This window comes from Pistacia vera, unplaced genomic scaffold (genome assembly GCF_008641045.1).
Source record: "Pistacia vera cultivar Batoury unplaced genomic scaffold, PisVer_v2 Contig737, whole genome shotgun sequence".
NCBI classification, from domain to species: domain Eukaryota; kingdom Viridiplantae; phylum Streptophyta; class Magnoliopsida; order Sapindales; family Anacardiaceae; genus Pistacia; species Pistacia vera.
In genome coordinates, this window is record NW_022196598.1 from 518,211 (window position 1) to 544,848 (window position 26,638).

The window sequence follows — 26,638 nt, forward strand, 5'->3', positions numbered from 1 at the left end:
CAGAATATTGGGTGCGTGCCAGACCAGCCAGAAGTTGTGGTGCTCCCACGTATCCAATCCCTGCTCCAAATCTCGTAAATCACTCTAGAATATGGGCAATGTGACATAAAGAGGGATTTGCACGGATAATCCTACCAACTCACAGATTCAGTAATGATAACCTTAGTACATCCCACTATAAATTGAGAGCTCCTTTCCCATTTAGAGGATTGGTTATTCTCTCTCAAGAATATATAGCATTCTCTCTCTTGTACTATCATTTGTGAGTCATTTGTAATTCAATCCGCTAACGCGACTTGACCTCTATCATTAATACAAACATCAGTGGACATAGGATTTGCCTCCTTAGCATCCGAACCACTTTAAAAGTTGTCCCTATTGCATTTATTCTCATTCTTCTTGCATTCACGTGTGTCTTCTAGGCTAGCTCAGCATTGCACATGTGCGTTTAGTTGGTGTAAAAGTCACGCATCAACAGTTTGACGCTAGAAGGAGGGCCCTGATTTAGTGTTCATCCTTCATCAGGAGAATCTCTAACTTACCGGTCTTACAACAGCAAATGGCATGCCAACCTGAACTCGAGCGAACCAACCAAGGTGCTGAGGGGATCCCCCAAGTCCAGGGGGACACCTCTTCCAAAATACCTTCAGTTTCGCAAAATGCCGCGGGGGATATCCTATCAAGTTCACAACTTGACCCTGCCATTAGAAGCTACCTGGAGAGGTTCGACTATACTCTTTAGACGGTTAACCAAAGGTTGGACCGTTTGAACCAAGGTGTGCCAACCAAATCAGCTGGGGCGGTACAACTGCCAAAAACACCTGTAGGTCACACGAAAGCGCTGCAAAGGGAGATAGCCCGTGCCGCGAGCACTGTAGCGCGTCGACGAAAGGGTAAGCAAGTGGCAAAAAAGGGGCCTACGGGCTCCAAAGGGCCAGCGAACTCCGACTGCATCTCGAGTAGGATACCAATGGCGTTAAGACTTGGTGAAAGGACGCACCCAAGCTGTCCCATGCCATGTCGCAGGTACACCCCCGTAAAAGTGCTGGGCGGGGCGATTCTTATCACCACCAAGAAAACGATCCTGATCGTCATCGGGTGGGCGATTCCCACACTTCGTGAGACAGTTCGTACCATCGCGAAGGTCGTGAAAATACCCCGCATCATTCATCGCCATCACACATCTCTAGCAAGCGTGTGTCGAGAGCAGACGGGGCTGCCGGCCTAGGCGAAGAGGAATCTGACCTCTGGACTTTCCTCAACCGTAATCGCGAGAGTCGAACTCGCATGGGTGAAAGTAATCCCCAAGTGGCTCCATTGCCTCAGATTGAAGAACTGCAGCGAGCTCTAGACCGATTAAGAGCCTAGCAAAATGGGCAAGGGCAGGTCACGTCTGCATCCCCTTTCTCTCCCAAAGTGCTAGTCGCTCCACTCCCACCGGGATTCAGGATGCCCGACATGCTTGCGTTTGATGGAAATTCTAATCCGCAAGAGCATTTATATGAATTCAACGACCTGATGGAGCTTCACCAGGTCTCGAATTTAGCAAAATGTCGTTGCTTGGCAGTGACGTTAACCTCCCATGCCAAAAGGTGGTTCAGGTCGCTCCCAGCGGGATCGATCAATTCGTGGCCTTAGATGAGCGCAACATTCCTGAGGCACTTCCAAGCGAACCGAAAGTTCTCAATGCCTTTGAGCTACCTCAGTGATATAAGGCAAGAAAGGGATGAATCCCTCCAGTCTTACATTGACCGATTTCACAGAGAACTCAACAAGGTAGCTCATACTCCCGAAGAGTCTGTTCGGACTCTCATCATAATGGGAGTTCGTTCACAAACCAACTTGTGGAAAGAGCTACAGGCTAAGGACGATGTTTCATTCACCCAATTCTATAACCTTGCGGAGAAGTACCTCTGGATTGAAAATTCAGTGGCGGCGCTATATCATCGCAATCCTGGCGCATCAGGCAGTTCGTCTAGTCGGGGGGAAAGTAGGAGAACTGATCACAGATGGGCTACTGACGATCAGCGAAAAAGAAAGAAACCTCGCTATGAGCCCAAAAAGTCTTATGCTCTTGTCCCTCGTCGCGATCGTGACAGAGATCAATATACGCCTCTGAATGTATATGTATCGGCTATTCTTGATAAATCAGAAAAAGTCAGCCTGCTCAGAGAGCTCGAGCCTATGAAAACTCCCGTGTCAGCCAGAAATAATAAAAAGTACTATCACTTTCATCGGGATAGCGGGCATCACACCGATGAATGATGAGCTCTCAAGCAGGCAATCGAAGAACTCATCAAGAAGGGGTATTTCAAGGAGTATATTGACAACTCTGCTCCCGCACAGGAGAAAAGTCAAAGGGAACAAGGAAAAAGGCGTCGTGATCGCAAAGGATATTACAGTGTCAACATGATCTTTGGAGGGCGGCACCTCGAGGGGAACATGCGAGGTGCCTAGGAAAGATATGTTCATGCAACTCATCACGATCTCATCAGTGTGATGAACACAACGCAACAACCACAAAAGGTTCACAAAGAGGAGGAAATTTCCTTCTCCGAAAAGGATGCAGCCCATTTGCATCATCCCCATGACAACGTTCTTGTGATCACACCCCTCATTGGGCGCCATAACGTCCACAGAATGTTAGTGGATAACGAAAGTGCTGTGAACATCCTGTTCCAGACTGCTTTCGAGAGAATGAACTTGGACGAGGCCGACCTGAAGCTCGCCTCGATCCCTCTTTATGGTTTCATAGAGGACCACTTGATCCCCAAGGGAACGATCTTACTTCCAGTCACGCTGGGTGACTATGACGAAGTGACCAAGGTTACTGAATTCTTGGTAGTGGATTGCCCGTCTGCTTTTAATGGAATCCTGGGGCGACCTCTACTAAGAAACTTTAGGACGGTCACTTCGATATACCATTTGAAGATGAAATTCCCCACCCCGACGAAGATAGGGGAAGTTAGCGGGTCTTAGCGCGAAGATGTGATTGTTACATAAAAGCAGTACAAATGGCATGCAAAGGGAAAGGTATCTCGCGTGGCATCCCCCAACAGGCTATGGCGATCAGCCGAATCAAGCCACAGTCTGGCCCAGCCGCGGACAATATGGATCCTTGACTTCAGGAAAGCCCTTCCAGTGGGCCAGTTAAGGATCTGTCCGAAGTATCGGTCAACCAAGGCGAGCTAAGCCGAGCCGGGTGTTAAGGATTGGGAGCAATCTCAACCCCTAGCTCGCCTCCAAACTGATCAGCTTTCTCAAGGAAAATATCGATGTGTTCGCCTAGTCACACGCAAATATGGTTGGGATCAGCCCAGATATCATCTGTCATGCGTTGAACATCGACAGAGAAGCTAAGCCAGTTCGCCAAAAAAGAAGGGTGATGGATCTGGAGCGATATGTCGCCTTAAAGCTAGAGGTGGATAACCTCCTCCGAAACGGATCCATCCGAGAAGCACTCTACCCGACCTTGGTTGTCAATCCGATTCTGGTAAAGAAGCCCAATGGCAAATGGCGAACCTGTGTCGACTTCACCGACCTCAACAAAGCATGCCTGAAAGATAGCTTTCCCTTGTCCAGAATCGACCAGCTCGTGGATGCTACCTCGGGGCACGAGCTACTAAGTTTTATGGATGCGTACTCGGGATACAATCAAATTCTGATGTACGCGTCGGACGAAGAGCATACATCCTTTATTACAGATCGGAGACCGTACTGCTATAGAGTTATGCCCTTCGGCCTCAAGAACGCTGGCGCGACCTACCAGCGATTGGTTAACCGAATGTTCTCCGATCAGATCGGTAAGTCAATGGAGGTCTATGTAGATGACATGCTGGTCAAATCCTATGTCGCTTCAGATCACATACCGCATCTCGTTGAGATGTTTGATATCTTCCGACTGTACAGAATGAAGTTGAATCCCCTCAAGTGCTCATTCAGAGTATCCTCAGGAAAGTTCCTAGGATACATGGTTAACCAACGGGGAATAGAGATCAACCCCGAGAAAATTCAAGCTCTCCTCGATATGGAAAGCCTGACCAGCAAAAAACAGGTCATGAGCCTTAATGGGCGAATAGCGGCTCTAAGTCGCTTCATATCGAGGCTAACAGATCGTTGTTTGCCATTCTTCAATGTTCTGAAGGCCAATAAAAAGTTCGAGTGGACTCCCGAGTGTGAACAGGCATTCCAAAGTATTAAAGAGCACCTTGGGAAGCCACATCTCCTGTCCAAGCCTCTCCTGCAAGAGATCCTCCTCCTGTACCTGTCCGTCTCTCAATTCGCAGTCAGTGCAGCCTTAGTTCGGAAAGAGGAAAAGGTCCAATGGCCAGTATACTACGCAAGCAAGCGTCTGTTGGATGCCGAGATGCGGTATCCAAAAATGGAACGATTAGCATATGCCCTGTTGATCGCTTCCAGAAAGTTGCGACCTTACTTCCACGCCCATACAATTCATGTAATGACTAATTACCCGCTCAGACAGGTCCTCCAGAATCCAGAAGCCAGAGGCATCGAGTAAATTGCTTAAATGGGCCATGGAATTGAGTCAGTTCGATCTGAAGTACAAACCAAGATTGGCTATCAAAGGGCAGGCTGTCGCCGACTTCATATCAGAATTTTCATATCTTCCAAGTGAGTCAGAACAACAGCCCAGCGAAACCATTCAGGAAACTGCTCAGAATCTATCGACCTGGAGCCTCTACGTCGATGGATCATCGAACAGAAAGAGGGCTGGCGCAAGTCTTCTCCTTTTGAGTCCCGAAGGGGCTCGCGTTCACAGCATTCTCCGGTTCGGGTTTAAGGCAACCAACAATGAGGCCGAGTATAAAGCTCTACTCACTGGATTGCGGTTGGCCAAAGAAATGGGCGCAACCACGATCAGTATCCACAGCAACTCCATGTTGCTCGTCAACCAGATTTTAGGAGAGTACCAAGCCAAGGAAGAAAATATGATCCATTATTTGAAAGAAGCTAAGGTCGCACTCGAGCCATTCAAACACTTCGCAATCACTCAGATTCCCAAAGATAACAACTCTATGGCGGACACCCTGGCAAGGATAGCCTCATCGTTGGACTCAAAAGCACCGGATATCATTCCTATTCGATTCATCGAGGCCCATAGTATCAACCCGATCAAACAGGTCATGAACGTAGTAGAATCTTATTCCTGGATGACTCACATCTTCCAATACCTCAAAGATTGGACCTTGTCTGACGACAATGTCGAGGAAAGGGTCCTGCGAACAAGATCTGCTCGTTACACCCTCATCGGAGACCAGCTGTACAGGCGGGGATTTAGCGCCCCTCTCATCCGATATGTAACCAGCGAAGAAGCAGATTACATCATGAGGGAAATATATGAAGAGATCTGTGGTAATCACACCGCCACACGATCTATTGCGAACAAGGTTGTTCGTCAAGGGTACTATTGGCCCCGAATCCAAGAAGACACCTACAACTTTGTTAAGAGGTGTGACAAGTGTCAGCGGTTCACGAACATACCGCGAGCTCCTTCCCACCAACTGATAACAATGACCAGCCCCTGGCCATTTTTCATGTGGGGAATCGACCTCATTGGCCCCATGCTAGTCGGTAAAGGGGGAGTCAAATATGTCGTGGTCGTAGTAGATTACTTCACCAAATGGGTAAAAGCCAAGCCGCTAGCCGCGATCACGACCAAAAAGCTCAAGGACTTTGTTTTCAAGAATATTGTGTGCCACTACGGGATTCCTCATACCCTCATCTTAGATAATGGGAAACAGTTCGATAATGAGAAGTTCAAGCAGATTTGCGACGAGCTGGGCATCCATAAAAAATTCGTCTCAGTCGCAAGACCGCAAGCAAATGACCAAGTTGAAGTTGTCAACAAAACCATCAAGCACACTCTAAAGGCCAAACTTGGCGCAGCCAAGGGGAATTGGGCCGACGACCTCCCCAAAGTCCTATAGGAATACAAGACAACTCCGAGAACCTCTACCTCAGAAACCTCTTTTTCGCTAGCATACGGTTGCGAAGCGATGATCCCTGTAGAGGTGGGAACCGGTTTACTACGGAGAGACTTGTACAATGAAGCCAACAACGAAGCGCTTATGCGAGCAAGCCTGGACCTTGTTGATGAACATCGCAGCAAGGCTTCGCTAAGAATAGTAGTCTATCAGCAATGCGCCAAAAGGTTCTTCGATTCTAAGGTCAGACGAAGAGACTTCCAGGTCAGCGACCTTGTATTAAAGGAAGTTCTCCTTGGTACTAGAGAACCGAGTACGGGAGTGTTGGGACCGAATTGGGAAGGCCTATACCGCATCGCGAAAGTGATAAGGTTAGGGACTTATCACCTAAAACTGCTAAATGGTTCCATAGTACCGCGAGCTTGGAATGCTGAACACCTTCGACCTTATTATCAATAATTCCGAACTCATTTTTCCTTATAAAGAATATTTTTTTGATCTTTGTAAATGTAAATCAGTATTATTCTGTTCGCTTGTAATAGTCTTTACATGTAATTTTGTTTGTATAAACGTGTTATCATGTTCGCAAAGACTTGTTCCAATATTATGAGCACTTAGAATGTAAACTCATGTATAATAAAGCGAACAGAAATTGTAAAAGCAACATATATTTCATTAATGTAAAGAGTACAGCAGGCAAGACGGTACAACTGTTAGCCCTAATCTAACTCCTGGAGAACCGACCTCATCATCTTAAGGCTGATCGGCTGGGGGCTTCTCCGAGGCGTGTCCCGAACCCTCTATCTGATCGAATTTTCGGACGGTCGCTGCTTCATCATCTTGTCGCGCCATGGACATGAGAGTTTCACACCAGTCCTCCAGGAGGTCGGACATATCAAGGCACGAATTCTTCCGCCGCAAGGCATAGATAGACTCAATCGCCCATTCGGCAGCCTTCTCCTCGACCTCCGCTGCCTGATTCTGCATCTCTTCGATCAGGGAAGTAACTTTTCCCTAACTTGCTTGGAGTTCGGCCTCGAGAGCTTGTCTTTGCTTCTCGGAAGCATCCCTCTCTTGTTCTGCTTGCGAAGCCCGCAAAGAGGTCGTTTTCAGCTCTTGGTCCCTCTCTCCGACCTCCTTGGAGAGTCTGGCTATAGTCCTTTGGAGCTCCTTTACTTCCTCCGCATGCTTCTCGAGCTCGGCTTTTTGGAAGTCCATTGTGCGAAGAGCCGCGTCCCTTTCGCTCAGGTACCGATTCGCCGACTCAAAAGATAGGTTTCTTTCTGCTTCGGCGGCTTCCAAGCCTCGCTTGAGTATTGCGTTCTCCTCTTTCAGTGCGACCTCCCCCTTTGTAGCTCCCAATCGAACCTTCTCTAGGGACAGTTGCATGGAAAGCAGGGCCTGCGAACAAGAAAAAATAGCGAGTTAGTTTATCAAAAGGAACTAAGGGATGTCATCGCCGATTACCTTGCTTAAGTGCTGGAGCGATGTGGACATTAGATCCACGTCGCTGGAACCTACGAACTCCTCGAATGCCTCCGAGAGTCCACAGTCCAACAAAGTGTAGACTATCGGCTGCAAGTACTCCGGCAGGTTCCCCAGCGATCCAGCACTGGAGTTTCCTTCTTTACACCTTTCGCAGGGGTCGTGTCACCCATCGGTTCCTTACCCGACCTCCTTCCGACATCTGGCTACGACCTCCCAGGTTGATCACCCTCGAATTCGGTCTCTGACTCTTCGACCTGAATTTGCCTTCTCTTCTTCGCTCGCTGAGCCGTTGTCTTTAGCCTCGGGCGAACAGCCGATGGCTGGGAAGTTTTTGCCGGTCGAATTGGTGTGTCCTGGGAAGGCTGATGCTGAGAAGTTCCAACAAGTCGCACCGGGAGGTCCGATGTGGTACCTTCATCTGGGGGATCAACAGGAGCAGCATCAGTCGCCTTGGCGGTCTGCGACCGCAGGAAATTAAATTGCCTTTGTCGTATTGGCTCTGACACCTTCAGAGGCATGGTCGTTGCATGCAAGCATCGTTAGCAAAAGTACTTCATTTCACGACCAGAAAAGAACCAGTTAGCAAGACTTACTCAATGGGGGCTCTAAAGACGCGTTTGCATTGAAGAAACCGTATTTCTGCAAATTCGTGGTCGTTACGAGCTTCTTCGCATTGTGACTGGCTTCGGGCAAGAAGCTAAAAGATATGATCCTATCCGGATCGAAGAGCAGCCCTAAGTCGGTCGTCTTGTTAACTGCCAGAAAAGAAACGGGTCGTTAGAAAGAAAACGCATTCCAAATTTAATGAGTTCGCCAAGGGAAAAGAGCCTACTCGGGTCCTGAAAGCGGCAATGACCATCGTAACAAAATAAGAAAAGCTTCGTTTCGTAGGCCCCCGCATTGCTAGGGTAGCTGTGTATCCCCTCGGCTATAGTAGGTCGCCTGGATAAGTAATAAGAATCCTTGTCCTTGCTCTTTTTCAAGAAATACGAGCAGCCGAGCTCCGTCGCGGTTAGCTCGCCTAGCCTGTTCTCATGACACGCGATGTACATGGCAACAGCAATAATATACGCGTTCGGAGTGAGCTGCATTGGTGATATCCCGAAGTGATCCAAGATCAACCTGATAAAAGGGTGGAAGGTGATCAACCCTCCACCCTTGATGATCTCCTCGGAGATCGCGGCCATCCCACTTGATAGGTATCGCGATGAGTGGGCCAAGTCGCGAAAAACATCCACGTCGATACCGTACTGTTTTATCACCTTCTCGAGCTCTTCCCCGATAAGTACCAAGTAGACCTCAGGAGTGACACTCGGAGCACCCTGAGAGGATGAACCGGTTCCTTCCTCGGATCTGGTCATTGAGGGGTCCATTCTACTAGTCTACAAAAGCAATAAGTAGGGGGGTCATTTAGCCATCGTACACTACTCTGTATGATGACGTGGAAGAAAACAAAACTCCCTAAAACCTAGAGGAAACCCTAACAGAATGATTCGAGCCGTCATTTATGGTCGAACCCGACATGGGCGTCTCGTCTCCGATTATCTACCAGAAGACTAACGCCATTTACCAACCATGGCAATAAGAAAATGAAAGCAGAGAAAGATTCTTACCTCTCGGAGTACGAAAATGGCTCCCTCTGCTTCAAATATCAGAAACACGCTGGTTTTGAAGGCAAAGATTCCAGGCTTGCGAAAATCTCTTACTCTCTGTGAAAAAGATGAGTGTGGTGACATTGCCTGAGAAAGATCTGAGTTTTTATAACGCATGAAACGACGCTTGTTTTTCTCGGAATCAAAACGATGTTTGGGCGACAAAAATTTCTCACCATTGATCACGACCACGTGTCACAGATCAGTGAGAAAGAGTGAGCATCACAATTACATAAAACCAAACCGTCATCTTTTTCCGTTGAAAAACTCAAGCGACGGCACTCTCTCCCTCAGCATTAATTGCGCCCCAATCTGTATTTAATGCTCTGTTAAGGGGTGTCGTTTTAGCATGCCATGCATTTAATGTTCTGATAAAGGATATCGTGTCAGCGTATCACACATTTAATGCGTTTGGCTGGCACTTATTACGCACAGGACACGTCTGTCAGAGCAGGGGCTGTTTCATTAAATGCATCCATATTGAAAACGCAACAGGCAACGCCTGACGAAATCAGGTTGTTCATCCTTAACAAGCAATGACCATGCGAGGTCATGTTCATAAAGGGCGCTACCCCGACCAATCTTCAAGCAGGTCGTAGTCACCAGAATTTCCCAAAAGCATATAGACGCAGCATGAACTATAGTTTCCAAGGTTCAATCCTCAAACCTTAAAAACTAGGGGACTTCTGTTATGCCTAAAGAATGCAGGGCTGACGTAAGGTCCAGTCAGCGTGCAAAGAGTCAGAGCATGGGTGCACCCGCAGCCAAGTCGCGTGGGAAAATGAACAGCATGCTTTTGTCAAAATAGTGGGTGCGTGCCAGACTAGCTAGAAGTTGTGGTGCTCCCACGTGTCCAATCCCTGCTCCAAATCTCGTAAATCACTCTGAAAGGTGGGCAATGTGACATAAAGAAGGATTTGTACGGATAATCCCACCAACTCACAGATTCAGTAATGATAACCTTAGTCCATCCCACTATAAATTGAGAGCTCCTCTCCCATTTAGGGGATTGACTATTCTCTCTCAAGAATATATAGCCTTCTCTCTCTTGTACTATCATTTGTGAGTTATTTGTAAGTCAGTCCGCTAATGCGACCTGACCTCTATCATTAATACAAACATCAGTGGACATAGGATTTGCTTTTTTAGCATCCGAACCACTTTAAAAGTTATCCCCATTGCATTTATTCTCATTCTTCTTGCATTCACGTGTGTCTTCTGGGTCAGCTCAGCATTGCACGCGTGCGTTTAGTTGGTGTAAAAGTCACGCATCAACACATTGGATATTAGTTTCTTATAATATCTTTTTTTTAAATAAAAGAAAGAGTTAATAGTATAATTTAATTTAAATTCTAAAGAATAAATTTTGTACTTGTTTTATATTTTTCAAATGGGTTTACTTCATTTACCCATGTGATACCACTTAATATAAAAAGCATCTATTATTATTGAAAAGTAATATAAAATCTCTTATGATTGTAAAACTCTACTTGAAAACATCAATAACCCCTTTAAAAATAAAAAAACTCCCCTTAAAAAAGCATTAAAAAAAAATCCCTAATATGATGAGTAAATAATACTTTTCAATAACATAATATATCTTCCATATTAAGCAATCTCATAGGGGGCGTTTGGTTCAAGAATGTTAGATTACTAGGAATGTTAGATTACTGGGAAGATAGATTACCTTAGAAGATTACTGGGAATCTTTAAAAAAATGTGTTTGGTTAGTTTGTGTGTATGTTATATGTATATGTTTGGTTATGGGGAATAAATTGGTGGGTATGTTATTTAAATTACTAAATTGTCCCCCTTTTAAATATTAATATAAGATTATTTTTATTATTAATTTTTGAATAATTTCTTTTAACCCCCAATATTTCAGATTTAGCTAAAACACCCCCGCTTATATAAAACTTTAATTTATGACGAAATCAACCCCACCTCCTGCCGCCGCCTGCCACCACCGCAGACCACTGTCGGAAGTCTCTGAAACTCCCCATCAGCAACTCACCGTGACCAAGAGGCATCGCTATGGCCGTTTTCGGCCATATTGATGGCCGAAAACGGCCATATCAGGCCGGAAATGGCCAGATCTATTCTGGCCATTTTCGACCAGATCGGTGGATCTGGCCGTTAATGGCCAGATCCTTAGCCATTAGCGACCAGATCTGGGCGAGATCTGGCCGTTAACGGCCATGGACCTGGCTGTTAACGGCCAGATCTATTCTGGCCGAAATAGATCTGGCCGTTAACGGCCAGGGCCGTGGCCGTTAACAGCCAAATCTCGCCCAGATATGGCCGCTAATGGCCAAGGATCTGGCCATTAACGGCCAGATATGGCCGTTTTTGGCCATCAATATGGTCGGAAACGGCCATATCGATGCCTCCCGGAGCCTCCCACCGAAACTCGTTCTTTTTTAGGGACTCTGGCGAGTTTTCGGTGGCGGTCCGTGGTGGTTGGCCACTGTCGGCGGTGGTGGTAGTGGTGGTGGTGGTGGTGGCTGAGTGGCAGTGGTCTGTGGTCTGTAAATTGTTTTAAGTACAAGGACATTATTGTCAAAAATTTTAGTTAAATAAGGGTAAAATTGAAATAGGATATTAATGTAAATTTATTTTAAAATGAGGGCATTATTGTCCAAAATTTTTATTAATAAGGGATAAAATTGTAACAAAAAATGATAACCCTGGTAATCTCAGAATACCTAAGAAAATGGAGGTAATCAGATTACCTCCAATATTACCAATAGTAACTACTATTGGTATTTGAAGATTACCGAAATCTTATATTACTTGACAACCAAACGTGATAATCAAGTAATATAAGATAACATTATCCCAATAATCTGACATTACCGCCAACCAAACGCTCCCATAGGGGTAAGTTTTAAAGAAAAAAGGTATATTGATGTTAAAGAAAATGTTTAGGCACATCCTTTGTTGGTTAGGCAAGTTTATGTTCACTTCATTAATATCATCAGCAACCGACCTTAGCTCAGTTGGTAGAGCGGAGGACTGTAGTGGGCTAACCTGATAGCAATCCTTAGGTCGCTGGTTCGAATCCGGCAGGTCTGATTTTTTTTCTTCTATTTAATTAGAATATTTTAGAAGTGTTTTTTTTCTAGAATTTCTAATTTTCTACACCTTTTAAGTCTTCGCTAGGAATCACTAGAAAGCACTTGAAACGCCTTTCTAAAAGGATTCTCAATTTCTCTACTATTTTTACATCTATTAAATCTTTCTTTCATTAATGTTTTATGGGAGATTCTATGTTTAATGTCCATCTAAAAAGTTTAAATATTAAAGCTGTCTTTTTCTTACACTACAATATATAAATATCATCCTTTTAAAAAAATAATAATAATAACAATAAACTGATGATTATTTAAAAAAAAAAAAAAATGTATCATAGTGAACAAATGAAGTATTCTAAAATATAGCATAATATAAGCGTCAGGAAGACTAACAAAACAAAATAAATATAGTTATCTATTGCTTAATGAGAAAATTACAATAATTAAATTACACGCGACACATTTTTTCATGTAAAGCTAACAAATAATATTAGGAAATCGTCGAAGTGATTTTATCGATACGTTATCAATTTGATGAGACTATTAACGCAACGTAATGGTGTAACGCTAGAACTCAAAGATGATGATTTTGTTGATCTAAGTGATTAATTTAGAAGATGTTTATCAGAGAGTAACTTGGAATAGATTTCAATCTCCAAATACTGAGATATGAATTGGTAGGCAGATTGAGTTGGGTGAATGCTATCCCAAAACAAGAATTCTGAAGGCCTTCCACATGTTGGGGTTAATGGATTACATAGAAATGCTGCTTCCAATACTCCACTTCCACAACACCCTCTCTTTGTTTCCACGAATCCTGTAAATTATGCAACAATTTCTATTACTGAAATCCTATGAGAGAAATGTTAGCGACAGTCGTTCGTCTTCTCATGTCATGTATCCGTTTTTCATAAAATATATATAATTATATTTATTTTAAACACACGGTGATTGAAGTTGTTTGAGAGAAATGGGGCGGGGTAGCTCCTCGGAATTCCGGAAAACATTGCAATGCCTATCAGTATGATAACTGAAAGATAGCAACAAAGCTGAGAACTATTTAATTAATTGATTTATGAGCATAGCTTACCGTATTTTTTAGGATGATCAATCATGTCAATCAACGGCCGATAAATGTCTGCATAAATGATTTTGCATTTTGGAAGAAGTGATTGAAGTCGAGACAACAGCTTAGCAAGTTTGTAGTTGTAAGATTGAGCGTCTGAATTCTGATCCTTCAAACAAATCCTAGCAAATGGGTTCTCAAATTTTGCAGTCATTTGTATGGGCAAGCAACCAATTGGAGGCAAACCAGCTATCACCATCTTACGGCCGCCAAGGTCATATAGTTCCTACAAGTTTACATTTTACGCAGTAAATGGTAAATTGAGATCAAATTTTATATAAATACATAGTTCCGATCAATCGAAATACAATATAACCCATTTTTTACATTATATAAAAATATATAATGATACATAAAATATGACCCTAAGTTAAACTAAAATCTCATGGAACCTTATAATCTTTGAGAAGCAAGAACAAACAATGACCTATCTAGTCCCCCAAACCTGCTCTGTAGACTGAATCTTACCATTTTTTATAAGTGGGAAGCAAATAATAGTTTTTTTATTAGAGTTAACAACTTTTTCCCACTTAAATAATAATTCAATGACACTTTTCCGCTTACAGACTTTTAAAATTTCACTTTATTATCCAAATTTATATTCCGACGATAAATAGAGAGCAAACTCGGTCTAGACTATTAAAGTTTTTGAAAAGGAGAGACCGATAAGTCTTTTTGTACTGGAATGTTGGATTTTGGTGGTTGTGATTTATTGGAATTTGATTTAGAAAGAGCGGCTGCGTAAATCCTAATCGCTCGATTGTTGACAATTAAAGAGGTCAACAGGAATAAGATTTGATGGGTTTTGGTGAGTGATGATCGGAAAAAAAGAATGATAATAGTGTGGGGTCGCAATGATGCCAAAATCGAAAACGGAATATAAATTTAAATAATAAAGTAGTATTTTAAAAGCCTGTAAGTAAAAAAGTATGATCAAACCATTATTTAAGTCGGAAAAGTAGCTTACTCCTTTTATTCTGTCAATGACTCAAACCGCAAATATCGTGGAAGAAAACCACAAATTTGACTTTTCAACTAATCCATGGGATAAATAGGACATAATTTTGGATCAACGAGAAAACAATATATTAAACAAAGAAAATTTATGAAAAGAAACTAGGAATTTATTTTTACCTTAACGAAGGACTGTAGCCTGTCCAACAAGAAATCTTGGTACCCACTAATATTGAACTCCAATTTTCTTGAGGGGATGTCGTAAAAGTTAAAAATGAAGTCGTTAGTGCCTGCACTAATCACAATCAAAGCACTACCAATTATCTTCTTAACCTTTTCTTCATCACCACCAACAATCCCCTTAAGCCTCACTACATAATCTCTGAACATCTCAATCTGTTTAGAAACCGGGATGACTTTAGATACAGCAGTTGTCAAATCATCAAACCCTGATCCCCCTGAAGCAAAACAAACACCAGAGACGAGTTCTTTTCCTGACAAATTAGGATCCAGAAAAGGAGGAACAGTGTCTTTGATGCCTAGAAAATTGGCAAGAAAATCAGGTACAAGTTTCCCATCGGAAAATCTTCCTGTAGGAATTTTCCCAGGAAAATCTTGGCCATATGGGAGAAAATTTCCCTTGAACAAAGTTTGAATGTAGTTGTTGTTTCCAGTGTCCACAGTTGAATCACCAAAAACAAGGATTGTTGGTAACTTTTCTCTGGAGTTTGATGTGTTGATAATCATGTAGAGTACGAGAATGTGAAGTAAAATTATCATCACAAGAATATTGATGGAGGCCATTGTTGACTTACATTGAAAGTTTTTTAATGTATGATTATTTATATAGGAATATAATTTGCAGTACGATCATATTTCTGAAGATTAAGTAATGAAAAACTTGCACTGGATGTCAAGTTAATTCCCTGAGTGAAGAAAGATAAGATAGTTTTGGCGTTGAAGAAAGATAATTAAATGTGCATGAGGTAGTATGCCTTTTTTTGGTGGACAGAATTGGGTTGTAAGTTTGGCTAATTGTGGGATACTGTTACTCTTGATTGCCATATTTGATATTTGAATTTAGGGTGTGTTTGGTTAGAGGTAATGTCATATTATATTACTTGGTAATAATGCCCTTATATTTAAAAAAATTGCAAACCACCACCGTCACCTAACCACCACTATCGGAAATCGTTGACACGGCCATATCGACGACTCCCAGAGATTTCCAGCAACTTCTGATTCCGTCAAGCGGCGACCAATGGTGGTGGTTGGCGGCCGATTGTGGCTTAAGGTGGGTAAGGGTGATTTTGTTACAAATTAAAGTTTTATATAAGCTAGGGTGTTTTAGCTAAATCTAAAATGTTGGGGGTTATATAAAATTATTCAAAAATTAATAATAAAAACAATATTATATTAATATTTTAAAATGGGGACAATTTAGTAATTTACATAATATACTCATCAATTTATTCCTTCTAACCAAACATATTAATATAATATACCCACTAATTTATTCCAACTAACCAAACATATTTCCTTAAAGATTCCCAATAATCTCATACTCCTTGAACCAAACACACCCTTAGAGTAAATGACTTTCCCATCCAAATAATGATTTAATGACACTTTTTCACCTACAGACTTTTAAAATATCACTTTACTATTCAAATTTATATTTTGTTTCTAATTTCGGCATTATTGCAAAATACGACCCCACGCCACCACCATTCTCTTCCCTGATTATCACTCACTAAAACCTCTAAAACCCCACTACCGTCTACCCCGCCAATCACCGACAATCGAACGATTAGGGTTTGCGCAACTGCCTCTCCTAAGTCAAATTTCAATCAATCCCAACCACTAAAATCCAATATTCTATCACCAAAAGACTCATCAATCTTCTCTCTTCAAAAGTCTCAATAGCGTGGACAAAATATGCTCTTTGTTTGTCGTTGGAATGTAAATTTGGATAGTAAAATGGTATTTTAAAAGTATGTGGATGAAAAAGTGTAATTAAACCATTATTTGGGTGAAAAAAAAAATCGTTAACTATATTTATATAAAAATAAGACGAGACTTTATAATACTACTTTGCCAACCTCTTAATTTATTTATTACCCAAAATTCAACTGCTTCTGCAGTTGCAGTAATTTATTTATGGAATTTAATGTAAACATTTTACTAATCTATACGGTTGTATGAATAGTATATTTCATATTTTAGATGTCACAACTTTGTGTATATCATTCAGGAAACTTTTGCTTTCAATATAAAAGTGGTTGGCTTAGAGTAGACTCCTCACTTAAGAAAATAAATTATAAATAATGCTACACATACATCATTTCCATACAATATTTCTCATACAACATTATGTGACAAGATGTGATTGGGTGAAAGTTTAATTTTAACTTTAAATTAGTCAATCATATCTTGCCACATAATGTTGTATGTGAAATATTGTATGAAAATTATGTATGTGTAGTATTACTCATAAATTATTACCTTGTTGATTCAATAACGTTATTTATTATAATTATGGAGTTCTTTATTAAAAGAAAAAGAAAATTTGGCATGAGTAAGTTGAACCGATTAACTATCTTTGGATGGTCAAATGATTCGATAGTGATTCTTGGTTATATTTTTCAAAATGTCCAAAGTTTGAGTCCCTCCTTGGTTTTTTAATAAGGATAGCCATTGAAATTCTTACTCGATCGATAATTTTAAAATTTTAAAGAATTAATTGAGATACGTATAAACTGGTCGAGCATCATCGACCATAAAAAAATAAAATAAAAAGTTTGGACCGATCCATATAACACTTTTAAGCCCAAGGCTAAATAACTCGAATATTTATGACCCGAAATTCTACCCGAGTTTATCATAAAAGAAAAAGAAAAAGGTCCTACCCGAAATCCAAACCCTCAGCTTCCCATTTCCCAATCCAAAACAAGCTCCGTTTTTGTTGCATTAGAGAACCACATGGCAACTTAATATGGCATCCAGGTAAACAAGCTGATTCAACATGTACGTACACATACTACCACGTGTCACACAAACCTCTCATGCTCTACACGTGGCCGACTAGCCGCTACACCTGGCCACCCTCTCTCTACTTTACCATAACACCCTTGCCCTTTTGTAATCTTTTAAGGACAAAAGAGGAATTACACAGCCGGAAAATGCAACTTAAACGGGCCCTTTCAGTCCCTTCGTTCAGTAAACAGAGCGAAGAACAAAAGCAATACCCAGAAGAAGATGACACCGGCACAATTACGAGCTCTAACATGCGCCGTGAGTGTTACAATACTAACCTACGCACTCACATTCTCTTCAGCTTCACCTCTTCACGTTGATAAAGCCTCACTAAACCCCACAATACTCCAAGTCACTGACGATTCCAGTTCCATCCTCTCCAGAAACGCTCTTCTGGGTACTGCTACAGAGCAGAATTTCAAGTCATTCATCCAAAAATATGGGAAAAGCTACTCTACGAGGGAGGAGTACGTGCACCGCTTGGGGGTTTTCGCGAAGAACGTGATGAAGGCGGCTGAGCATCAGCTGCTTGATCCCACGGCGGTGCATGGCGTGACGCCTTTCTCCGATCTGTCTGAGGAGGAGTTTGAGAGGTTTTACACTGGGATGACAGGTGGACCAGCGGTGATGAACGGTGCAGATGACGTGGAGGGTGGGATAATGATGAAAAATTTGGAAGTGGATGATTTGCCTAAGAGTTTTGATTGGAGAGAAAAGGGTGCTGTTACTGAGGTCAAGATGCAGGTATATATTAATTAATCCATCCTCCAAAACGCTAATTTTATTATATTTTCTTTTTACTGTTGAAGTTTGTGAGTTAACTTTATTATATAGATGAAAAAAATTGCTTACTGATGAGCAGCAGCTTTGTGTTCATTGTTCTAATTTTGTTATTAAATAGTAACACTTCTGTTGTTTAGTGATGGTGAAGTTTGAAATTTCGATGCAGGGTACATGTGGATCATGCTGGGCTTTTAGCACTACAGGAGCTGTTGAAGGAGCCAACTTTATCGGAACCGGGAAGCTTCTGAATCTTAGTGAGCAGCAGCTTGTCGATTGCGACCACATGGTTAGGTCCTACAGGATCTTTTCCCAGATCAGAAAAGATACATTCAAGATTTGCACCATAAGAATAAATATATTTAAAATCCTTGCATAGGGATAAAAAGCTTAATTTTCTGAATATGGTTTTGGTACTTCTTAATGATCCAATTAATTACTTTTTTGGTGACTTATAATTCATTGGTTAAGTAATTTTGCAGTGTGATGCAAAGCAACAGAGTGAATGTGACAATGGTTGCTATGGAGGCCTTATGACAAATGCCTATAAATATTTGATCGATGCCGGAGGACTACAGGAAGAAAGTTCATACCCTTATACTGGAAAAAATGGTGAATGCAAGTTTAATTCAGATAAAGTAGCTGTTAGAGTTATAAATTTTACCAATATTCCCATCGACGAGAACCAAATCGCTGCACATTTAGTTCATCATGGCCCTCTAGCAAGTGAGTTTTTCTTTTCATTATCAACTTTCTCAGTAAAAATATGAACCTTGTGTATTGTTCATTTCAAATTGTAATCCAAGAATATGAAAGTCAAATGTTGAATTAAATTAGAAACTCAGAGTTTATGATTAAAATTTCCATTTAGGCCTAGTGAAATTTGCTCAACTAATGTTACTACTGTGGAAACATCGATAATGGTGAAAATCTTAAGTGCAGTTGGGTTGAATGCTTTGTTCATGCAAACTTACATTGGGGGTGTCTCGTGTCCGCTCATCTGTGGCAAGCGATGGATCAACCACGGCGTTCTCCTTGTCGGATATGGAGCCCATGGGTTCTCCATTCTAAGACTTGGCAATCAGCCATACTGGATCATCAAGAATTCATGGGGAAAGCACTGGGGAGAAAATGGGTACTACCGGCTTTGCCGAGGCCACGGTATGTGTGGAATGAACACCATGGTTTCTGCAGTAGTCACTCAAATCTCCTAAATGTAGTCGTTTTATAATGTTGTTCTATTTCAAATGATAATACAGGTATCAATATAGACATGCATCTTATATATTATTGCATTAAGTTTTGAAATAGTGTTGTAATTCTCAAATTCTCATAAAATAATTATTTTTTGGGTTATTTTTTTTATTTTACATATATAAAAACTTTAAATAGAAAGAGAAAAATGATATACAAAAAACTTATAAAAAGCGGTCAGCTTATCACAGGACAAACCCCTAAAATAAGATAAAAACAATAATCTAATCAAGACAAAACAGTTACTCAAAACACTATCTTTCAATCTATATGGTACCATAGGACAAGCCTTTTATAACGAAAACAAGCCTTGGGTTAGAACGAAAACAAAAGTTTATACAAAATCATCTTTAAAACACACACAAAACAATTATCACCAAAACAAAGCCAACCAACAAAAAATCAAGGCTCTTATTACTAATGGTTCTTTTCATCTTCCTAAGATCCATAGCTCTATCATTTACAATTAACTTAATTGAAGCTGTATCCTTGTACAGTTGTACTCCCCCACAAAACACTTTATTGTTTCTTTCCCCCAAATCCAATAGACGGAAGCACCCAAACACAACTTTCCTAACGCATAATTGAAGTTATTCCTCTTTCAATTAAGGGACAAGTCCTTGATATAGCAACCCGACACCAAATGGACTTAGTAAAGTCACATAAGAAGAAAAGATGGTCCACTGATTCACAGGCCGAATAGCAGAAACTCATGAAATAGTGATTAAATCAAGAACCCAACACCAAATGGACTTAGAAAAAAAGATGGTCCACTGATTCACGGCCCGAATAGCAAAAACTCATGAAATAATGTTGTTGGTCAATTAAAGTTAAGTGTGTGGATTCTCAAATGCAACATAGATAATTGGTTCAAATTTTCACATAGAGTTTAAAGATCAAACCTAAAGGATTAATGGTTAACCGTAATTGGTTTGTGGATGTAAAAGTAATAAGCAGTAGGTATTCCAATATCTTTTTTTTTTTTTTAATCCTTTTCTTGCCCCTCACTCTTTCTAATATTATTGGACTCTTGAGAGTCAACATAGTCAAATCAAAGTATAATAATAAGTTAATTAAATGATTAAGATTGAATTATAAATAAATTGATGTTTATCGTACAGTGATTAAGGGAGTTAATTACTCTCTCAAAGTCTTTCTTTCTAACCACTAACTAAAGTTGTACCGACTCCTCCGGACTTGCCTTGCTTCCCAACAAAGCAACCTTGCCTTAATAAATCAAACAGGACCCACTTGCAACAATAATAATAAAACGTTGACCAGTAGAGTGTGAGGTTGAAGAAGAGAGTGGTAGGATTATGTAACTCTCAAGTGGGTCTCTTTCTGAGTTTAACGGTTACGAAAGCTAGGGCCCATGTCTCCTATCTTACAACATTACCTATTTCTATCCATTACTTTAGATTTTCCCACCTTATTTTTCTACCCAACACCATTTTGATGTTTGTGTAAACTTTACTCCAGTCCAACATCAAAAACTACTCGAAATTATACTATTTATATACTATAAAATATATTTTATTTATTTATTTTTATTTTATTTTTTAATTTAATTATTATTTATAATAATAAATTCATAATAATTATATAATTCAAAAAATGATAAAAAATTCAAAACAAAACTTTATTCAATGTAAATATTAAACTATAATAACTCAAAATAAAAATTAACACTAATTTAAAAACACTAAAATTAAAAAAAAATACAACATAAATTAAAATAATAATTTAGTATTCCGATAGATTAGTTTCGGATCCTCTAAGATCATCAAAATATTAGAAAGAATTAGAATTCTCCATAGACAAATAAAGGGTATGGAGACTCACCATGCTTTTTCAAAATGCATTAATTGATTATTTGGGGGAAGAATATATTAATTTGAAAAATTAAATTACTATCAATATAGAATTTTGCTTTTGTATTATTGTTGTCTTTTTTTTTTTTTTTCATTTTATATTAGATGTGATGTTTTTTTATATTAAATGTAATGTTTATTTGATTAAATAAATGCTTAATTTTATTAAATTAGTATAATTTTCAAAGTTATTATTATTGAATAAAAAATATCATTCTCAATATTTAATTAATATATAAAAAAATAATTAGTAAAATAAATTAATTGTTGATTATTGATAGAAAGAAAAAAAAAATAGAATATTCTTTTTGGTGTAATATTTGGTGCAATGGGTTGGAGATGTAATAGTGAAATACATCAAAAGTTACACTAATTTGGTGTGGAAATTACATCAATTTAGTGGTTGTGGTTGAAGATGGTCTTATGGAGTTTTGATAATTTATAAGAGTTTTTTTATATGTTTTTATTGCAATTACAGGAAATTTTTAATTATTCTGAATGAAGCAGATGAGTTTAATCCTAAGTGATCTCACAGCGGAAAATGAAATAAGCACGTCATTACATTAGTAAATTGAAAAAGGAGCATAAGAAATAAATATTGAGTTTTTGCATCACATTTCAAATGAATTGATCTTGTGGATGTTATTGGATATATGAAATTAGTCTTTTTGTGTTTTAATATTGTTATAAAGGTAAGGTTGATGAAAATTATATGTGTGGTTAGGTCAAAAATGAAGGTGGGGTTGCGTCATGTTGTAAATTATAAATGAGCTCATTACATTTTGTTTGAGGCCGAATGACATTTTCCCACCCAAAGTTTGGCGAATGGACATGTTTCTACTCATAAACTTTGAAAAAAACATTTTCTCACCCACCGTTAAAATCAAACGTCAGTTTTAACAGTAAAAGGGCAGTTCATACAAAATAAAGGAAAATGATAGAATTATCAAAAATTACATACTGAATTCGTGCACCAAATGATGTAGCAAAATCCTGACCGTCGATTAATATTAACTTGTAATGAATCAACGGTCATGATTGCGTTACGTTATTCGGTGCACAAATTCGATATATATCCTTCGACAACTATAGCATTACTCCAAAATAAATTATAGGTTTAATGTTATTTATACCTCTAAATTACAAACGCATAACAATTGCTTTCACCAACTTCTGATTTAGTCATTTAAATTTCTATAATGGAAGTTTCACTTTTAAAGTACATGTGTTTCTAAAAAATTTAAACTTGTATATATTACTTTTAAAAATTATAATAGTATTTACAAATTAAATATTTATAAAACTATAAAATAATATTTCATTAAAATTGTATATATTTTACGAAGTTATATAAAATATAATTTTCGACCAAAAAACAAAAAAAAAAAAAAACTGAAAAAATTGGAAAAAAGAAGAAAAAATCAGTTAGCCAAAATCGCACCTAGTGATTCTAGCTGAATATCACCGAGCTGGGTGTGATTCAAGTAGATTCACACCTGGCCAGGTGTGATTCTTGTTAGTGCGATTCCGACCAATTGTTTTTTTTTTTCAGCTTTTGAATTTTTTTTCCAATTTTTTTATTTTTGGATTTTTTATTTTAATAACTAACTTTATTTTAAAAAAATATATATTAGCCCTAAAATTAACATAAACCAAACTAGGGGTGAAAATATATATTTAATAAAGTTTGGGTCAGAAAATGTTAGTCAGCCTCGTTACAAATTATAAAATCAAAAGGTAAAGGCTATTATATTCTTTTTGTAGCTTTATCCTTGTCAAGTAACATATTCCATTAACGAAGATTGATGATGAGTGCAAACTGTCTTCTTAAATAATAAAAATTGACTCACAATCTAATCTTACAAACTTTATCTCATAATCCTGATATAGTAACTCACAATTGGACAAACGAGATCCATTGTGAGCTGAGCGGACCCCATTGTAAGCGACCATATTGGGGTTGTAAGAGAAAGTTTGCGAGGATTAATTATAAGTATAATATTGTCTGTTCTTAAAAGTTTATGGGTGGTAAATGTACATTCACCAAACTTTGGGTGGGAAAAATGATTTAGCCCTTTGTTTGATTATGTATGCTTCATTGCTTGGACTTTATCATTATCCATGGCATTTCTTGCTTACCTAGAGATTCTTTTCCCATGAATTATTGGTGACTAGTGATGTATATATTATAGTACAAAACTTTTCTCTTTGGATATATTGATTCCACATCACTTGATAGATTCATTACATGTGCTCAATAATTCATTTTAGATTGTTCTAAATACCATAATGTATTTCCAATTGTAAGGGCAACAAACACATGATACAACCCAGCTTAAAATAATTGAAACTTTTTTTAGGTCAAATTCCAATAACTTAAAATCAACTTTATTTGTATATTTTACTTATAATAAGTTAATAAAAATATATCGCTTTTGTTTTCTCATTTTGGTTTTTATTTTATTTGGTCATTGAGAGGTAGTTAAGTTTTAAATGATGTACCTTTTATTGAAAATAGGGGTGTTCAAAACCGGTTCACTGTTTTCTTAAACTGAACTGGTTATTTGATTTAAGAATTTTTCCTAAACCGAAACCAAACCGGTTTAGAGGAAAACCAGTTTTCCGGTTAACCGCTTAGAAAAAACCAGCTAACCGGTTTTCCCATTAAGGCTTAAACTATTTTTTTTTTCCTGATTTAAATTGTAAACATTAACAATACATATCTAAATAAAAATTAAATATTCATACATATGTAAAGAGGATTTAGGTTTAGGGATTTTTTTTTTTTTATATCTTAATTTAATATATATATATATATTGTAAATCGGTTAGTAAAACCAGTTTGCATTTTCTCCCAAAACGTAACCAAACTGAAAATACGGTTTTTCAATTTCTATGAACTGAAATCGAACCGGTTTTTCGGTTAATCAAAAATTCGGTTTGGTTCGGTTTTTGTATTTTTCTGAACACCCCTAATTAAAAGTATCAAAATTCTTTCTATAAGGTTTTTTCAATATATACATTTATCAAAGTGTATTTTATATTTTCAAAGGTTTTTAATATTTTTTAGTAATCAAGGTGTTTGGACCTATTTGAGCGCACCTCAACTAATATTCAAAGTCTATTGAACACCCTACAAACCCCAAAAATAAAAAAAGCTATAATGTTATTAACAATTCATTTTAATTAAAACTTTTATCATGTATAATCAAATCTTGAATTTATTTTAGAAAATAAACAATGTTATAAATCCTGAAATAAACGATGTTATTTATCTTAGAGATTTATATATACAATTCATTTTAATTAAAACTATAATGTTATTAACAATTCATTTTAATTAAAACTTTTATCATGTATAATCAAATCCTGAATTTATTTTAGAAAATAAACAATGTTATAAATCCTGATATAAACAATGTTATTTATCTTAGAGATTTATATATACATATTTTTAATCGCATTAAATTTATAAAAAAAAATAGAAAAAAAAATATGAATTTAGGTTAAATTTTTGAACGAGGAGGGAATATTTTATATCTAAATTATAGAATTGAAGTTAAATAGAAGGAATATTCTCATTGAAGGATGAGAAATAGCACGTGGCGGAAAGGATCCACGTGGTGAATTCTTAGTAGATAAGGAAGATGAAGTGATTGTTAAATATACATTGCGTTAGGTGATCAAAAAACTCACCAAATATACCGTCATAATATCCTTATATGATATCTTGACTTTTTCCAAGTTCTCCGGAGATGATACTTTAAACGCACATCGATTTTCTTGTAACTGTCGACCGCCCTTACATCATACGAGACATGGCCGGTTAAGGTCTTAAGGAACCTTCTTGGAAGAAGCTTGAATGATTTAATTATACAATTAAATTGTGATTTTAATTATAAAATAAAAACATTAAATTGGAATAGGTTCACTATTTCGAAACACAGTTTGTATACTTGATAGAAATATTATCTTTAAATATATAATGACATATATATAATGAAAAATGTTTAAATAATTAGAAACATTTTATGGATTGCAAATGTTTTTCATGTCATTTTTTTGTAAGCCATATGAATGTAATGTAATAAAATAATTTAAAAATGAGCCATTAAAAAAATATTTCCATACATATACTTAGAAAAAAGATTTTTCAGAAACCATTTCAAGTAATTATCAAATATCTGTATATATTTTTATTTATTTCGGATAATTTGAGTTGAACAACATTTAAAAAAAAGAAAAAGTGTAATACTATATTTATAAAAAAATCTTCATATAAAATGATGTGACAAAAAATGAATAGAAAAATAAATATAACGAGTTTGATTTTTTGTTTCACTCGTCTATTTATTTTTTGTCATCTCATTTTAATTATGAAAATATTTATAAGATTTTTTTATAAGTATTGTATTATGAAAAAAAATTATTATTTAAAGAAGTTAATAATAATATTGAAAGTATTTTTACGAGAACTTAAATATAAAATATTTATTAAGTGGTGTAAAGTTGATTTAATTCTTTAATATAATTTCCAAATTTTGGCAGCCGGCCCAAACAACTTGCTCATGAATTTAAGCAAAAAGGGATTTAGATAACTAAAATAAAACGACACATGTCACACGTCACCCTCCTAAAATTAAATAATAAATTGATTGGTTGATTATGTTGATTAATATTATGGTCCCAACTCCCAACCGTTAAATGTGCCCAAAATTGGACTGTATAATAATCCAGGGTGTAAAACAAGAGGGTATCACTTTGATAGTATCTATCCAAAACCAAAAGAGACTAAAACAATAACTATACTATAAAACTATTTTCAGATAAAACATTACACTTTGGTCTCTAGTTTTGTCGCTGCTTGTTTCCGCCCCAAGTTATATTGCATCGAAATTTTAGATGTATCCATTGCCCATTATACAATAGGTGCATTAAATTAATGGAAGAAAGCTAACACCAAGGGGTTAGTCTGACAGTCAATAAGGTTTGCTCATTTCATTGATTTCTTGAATTTGAATCACCTTAGAATCACTTATTATATTTATGGTTTACTATAAAATATTAAGCTTGTAGGATATTCAATAGGCCTCGAGAATCAGTTAAAATAGTTGGCCTGAACACCAAAAAAAAAAAAAAAAAAAAATTATTAATGGAAGAAACGGACTCATAGTGGTCCAATAAGTGATATTGTGGAAACTAAGAAAATAAGTTGTTTTCAACCATACACACCCATTGATGTTGTTTTATAGATAACATTTATGAGAATGATATTAATTGTGTGTTCGGATGGGTTTCATGTTTCCTCAACATGCAAACAATGTGAATTGTTACATCCGTTTAGGTCATGGTCCATGATATTAGATATGAATAACTATTGTTGTTTTCTTACACCAAACCTGTGCTTAATGATTTTATCTTTTATAAATTGCTTTTAATTTTTATCAAAAGTAAGAGA

General features: G+C 37.8%; 2 protein-coding genes and 1 non-coding gene across 3 annotated transcripts; 2 read left to right on the forward strand and 1 right to left on the reverse strand.

Annotated features, from left to right (window-relative positions):
* The first annotated feature begins 12,069 nt into the window (after positions 1–12,069).
* On the forward strand, positions 12,070–12,160 carry TRNAY-GUA. Its single transcript is given in 2 exon segments — positions 12,070–12,106; positions 12,125–12,160. It is a non-coding gene; the product is annotated as a tRNA-Tyr (tRNA).
* Positions 12,161–12,665: 505 nt separating this feature from the next.
* Positions 12,666–15,043, reverse strand: LOC116115358 (GDSL esterase/lipase At2g30310-like). The gene is made up of 3 exons (XM_031401515.1): positions 14,420–15,043; positions 13,250–13,511; positions 12,666–12,976 (listed from the first exon to the last, which is right to left on the reverse strand). Exons 1-3 carry the CDS (start codon positions 15,041–15,043, stop codon positions 12,765–12,767), a joined length of 1,098 nt encoding a protein of 365 aa, XP_031257375.1. The 3' UTR covers positions 12,666–12,764.
* A 2,454-nt stretch (positions 15,044–17,497) lies between these two features.
* On the forward strand, positions 17,498–19,349 carry LOC116115359 (probable cysteine protease RD19D). Its single transcript, XM_031401516.1, has 4 exons — positions 17,498–18,019; positions 18,225–18,344; positions 18,538–18,781; positions 18,998–19,349. Exons 1-4 carry the CDS (start codon positions 17,498–17,500, stop codon positions 19,267–19,269), a joined length of 1,158 nt encoding a protein of 385 aa, XP_031257376.1. The 3' UTR covers positions 19,270–19,349.
* The last annotated feature ends 7,289 nt before the right edge of the window (positions 19,350–26,638 follow it).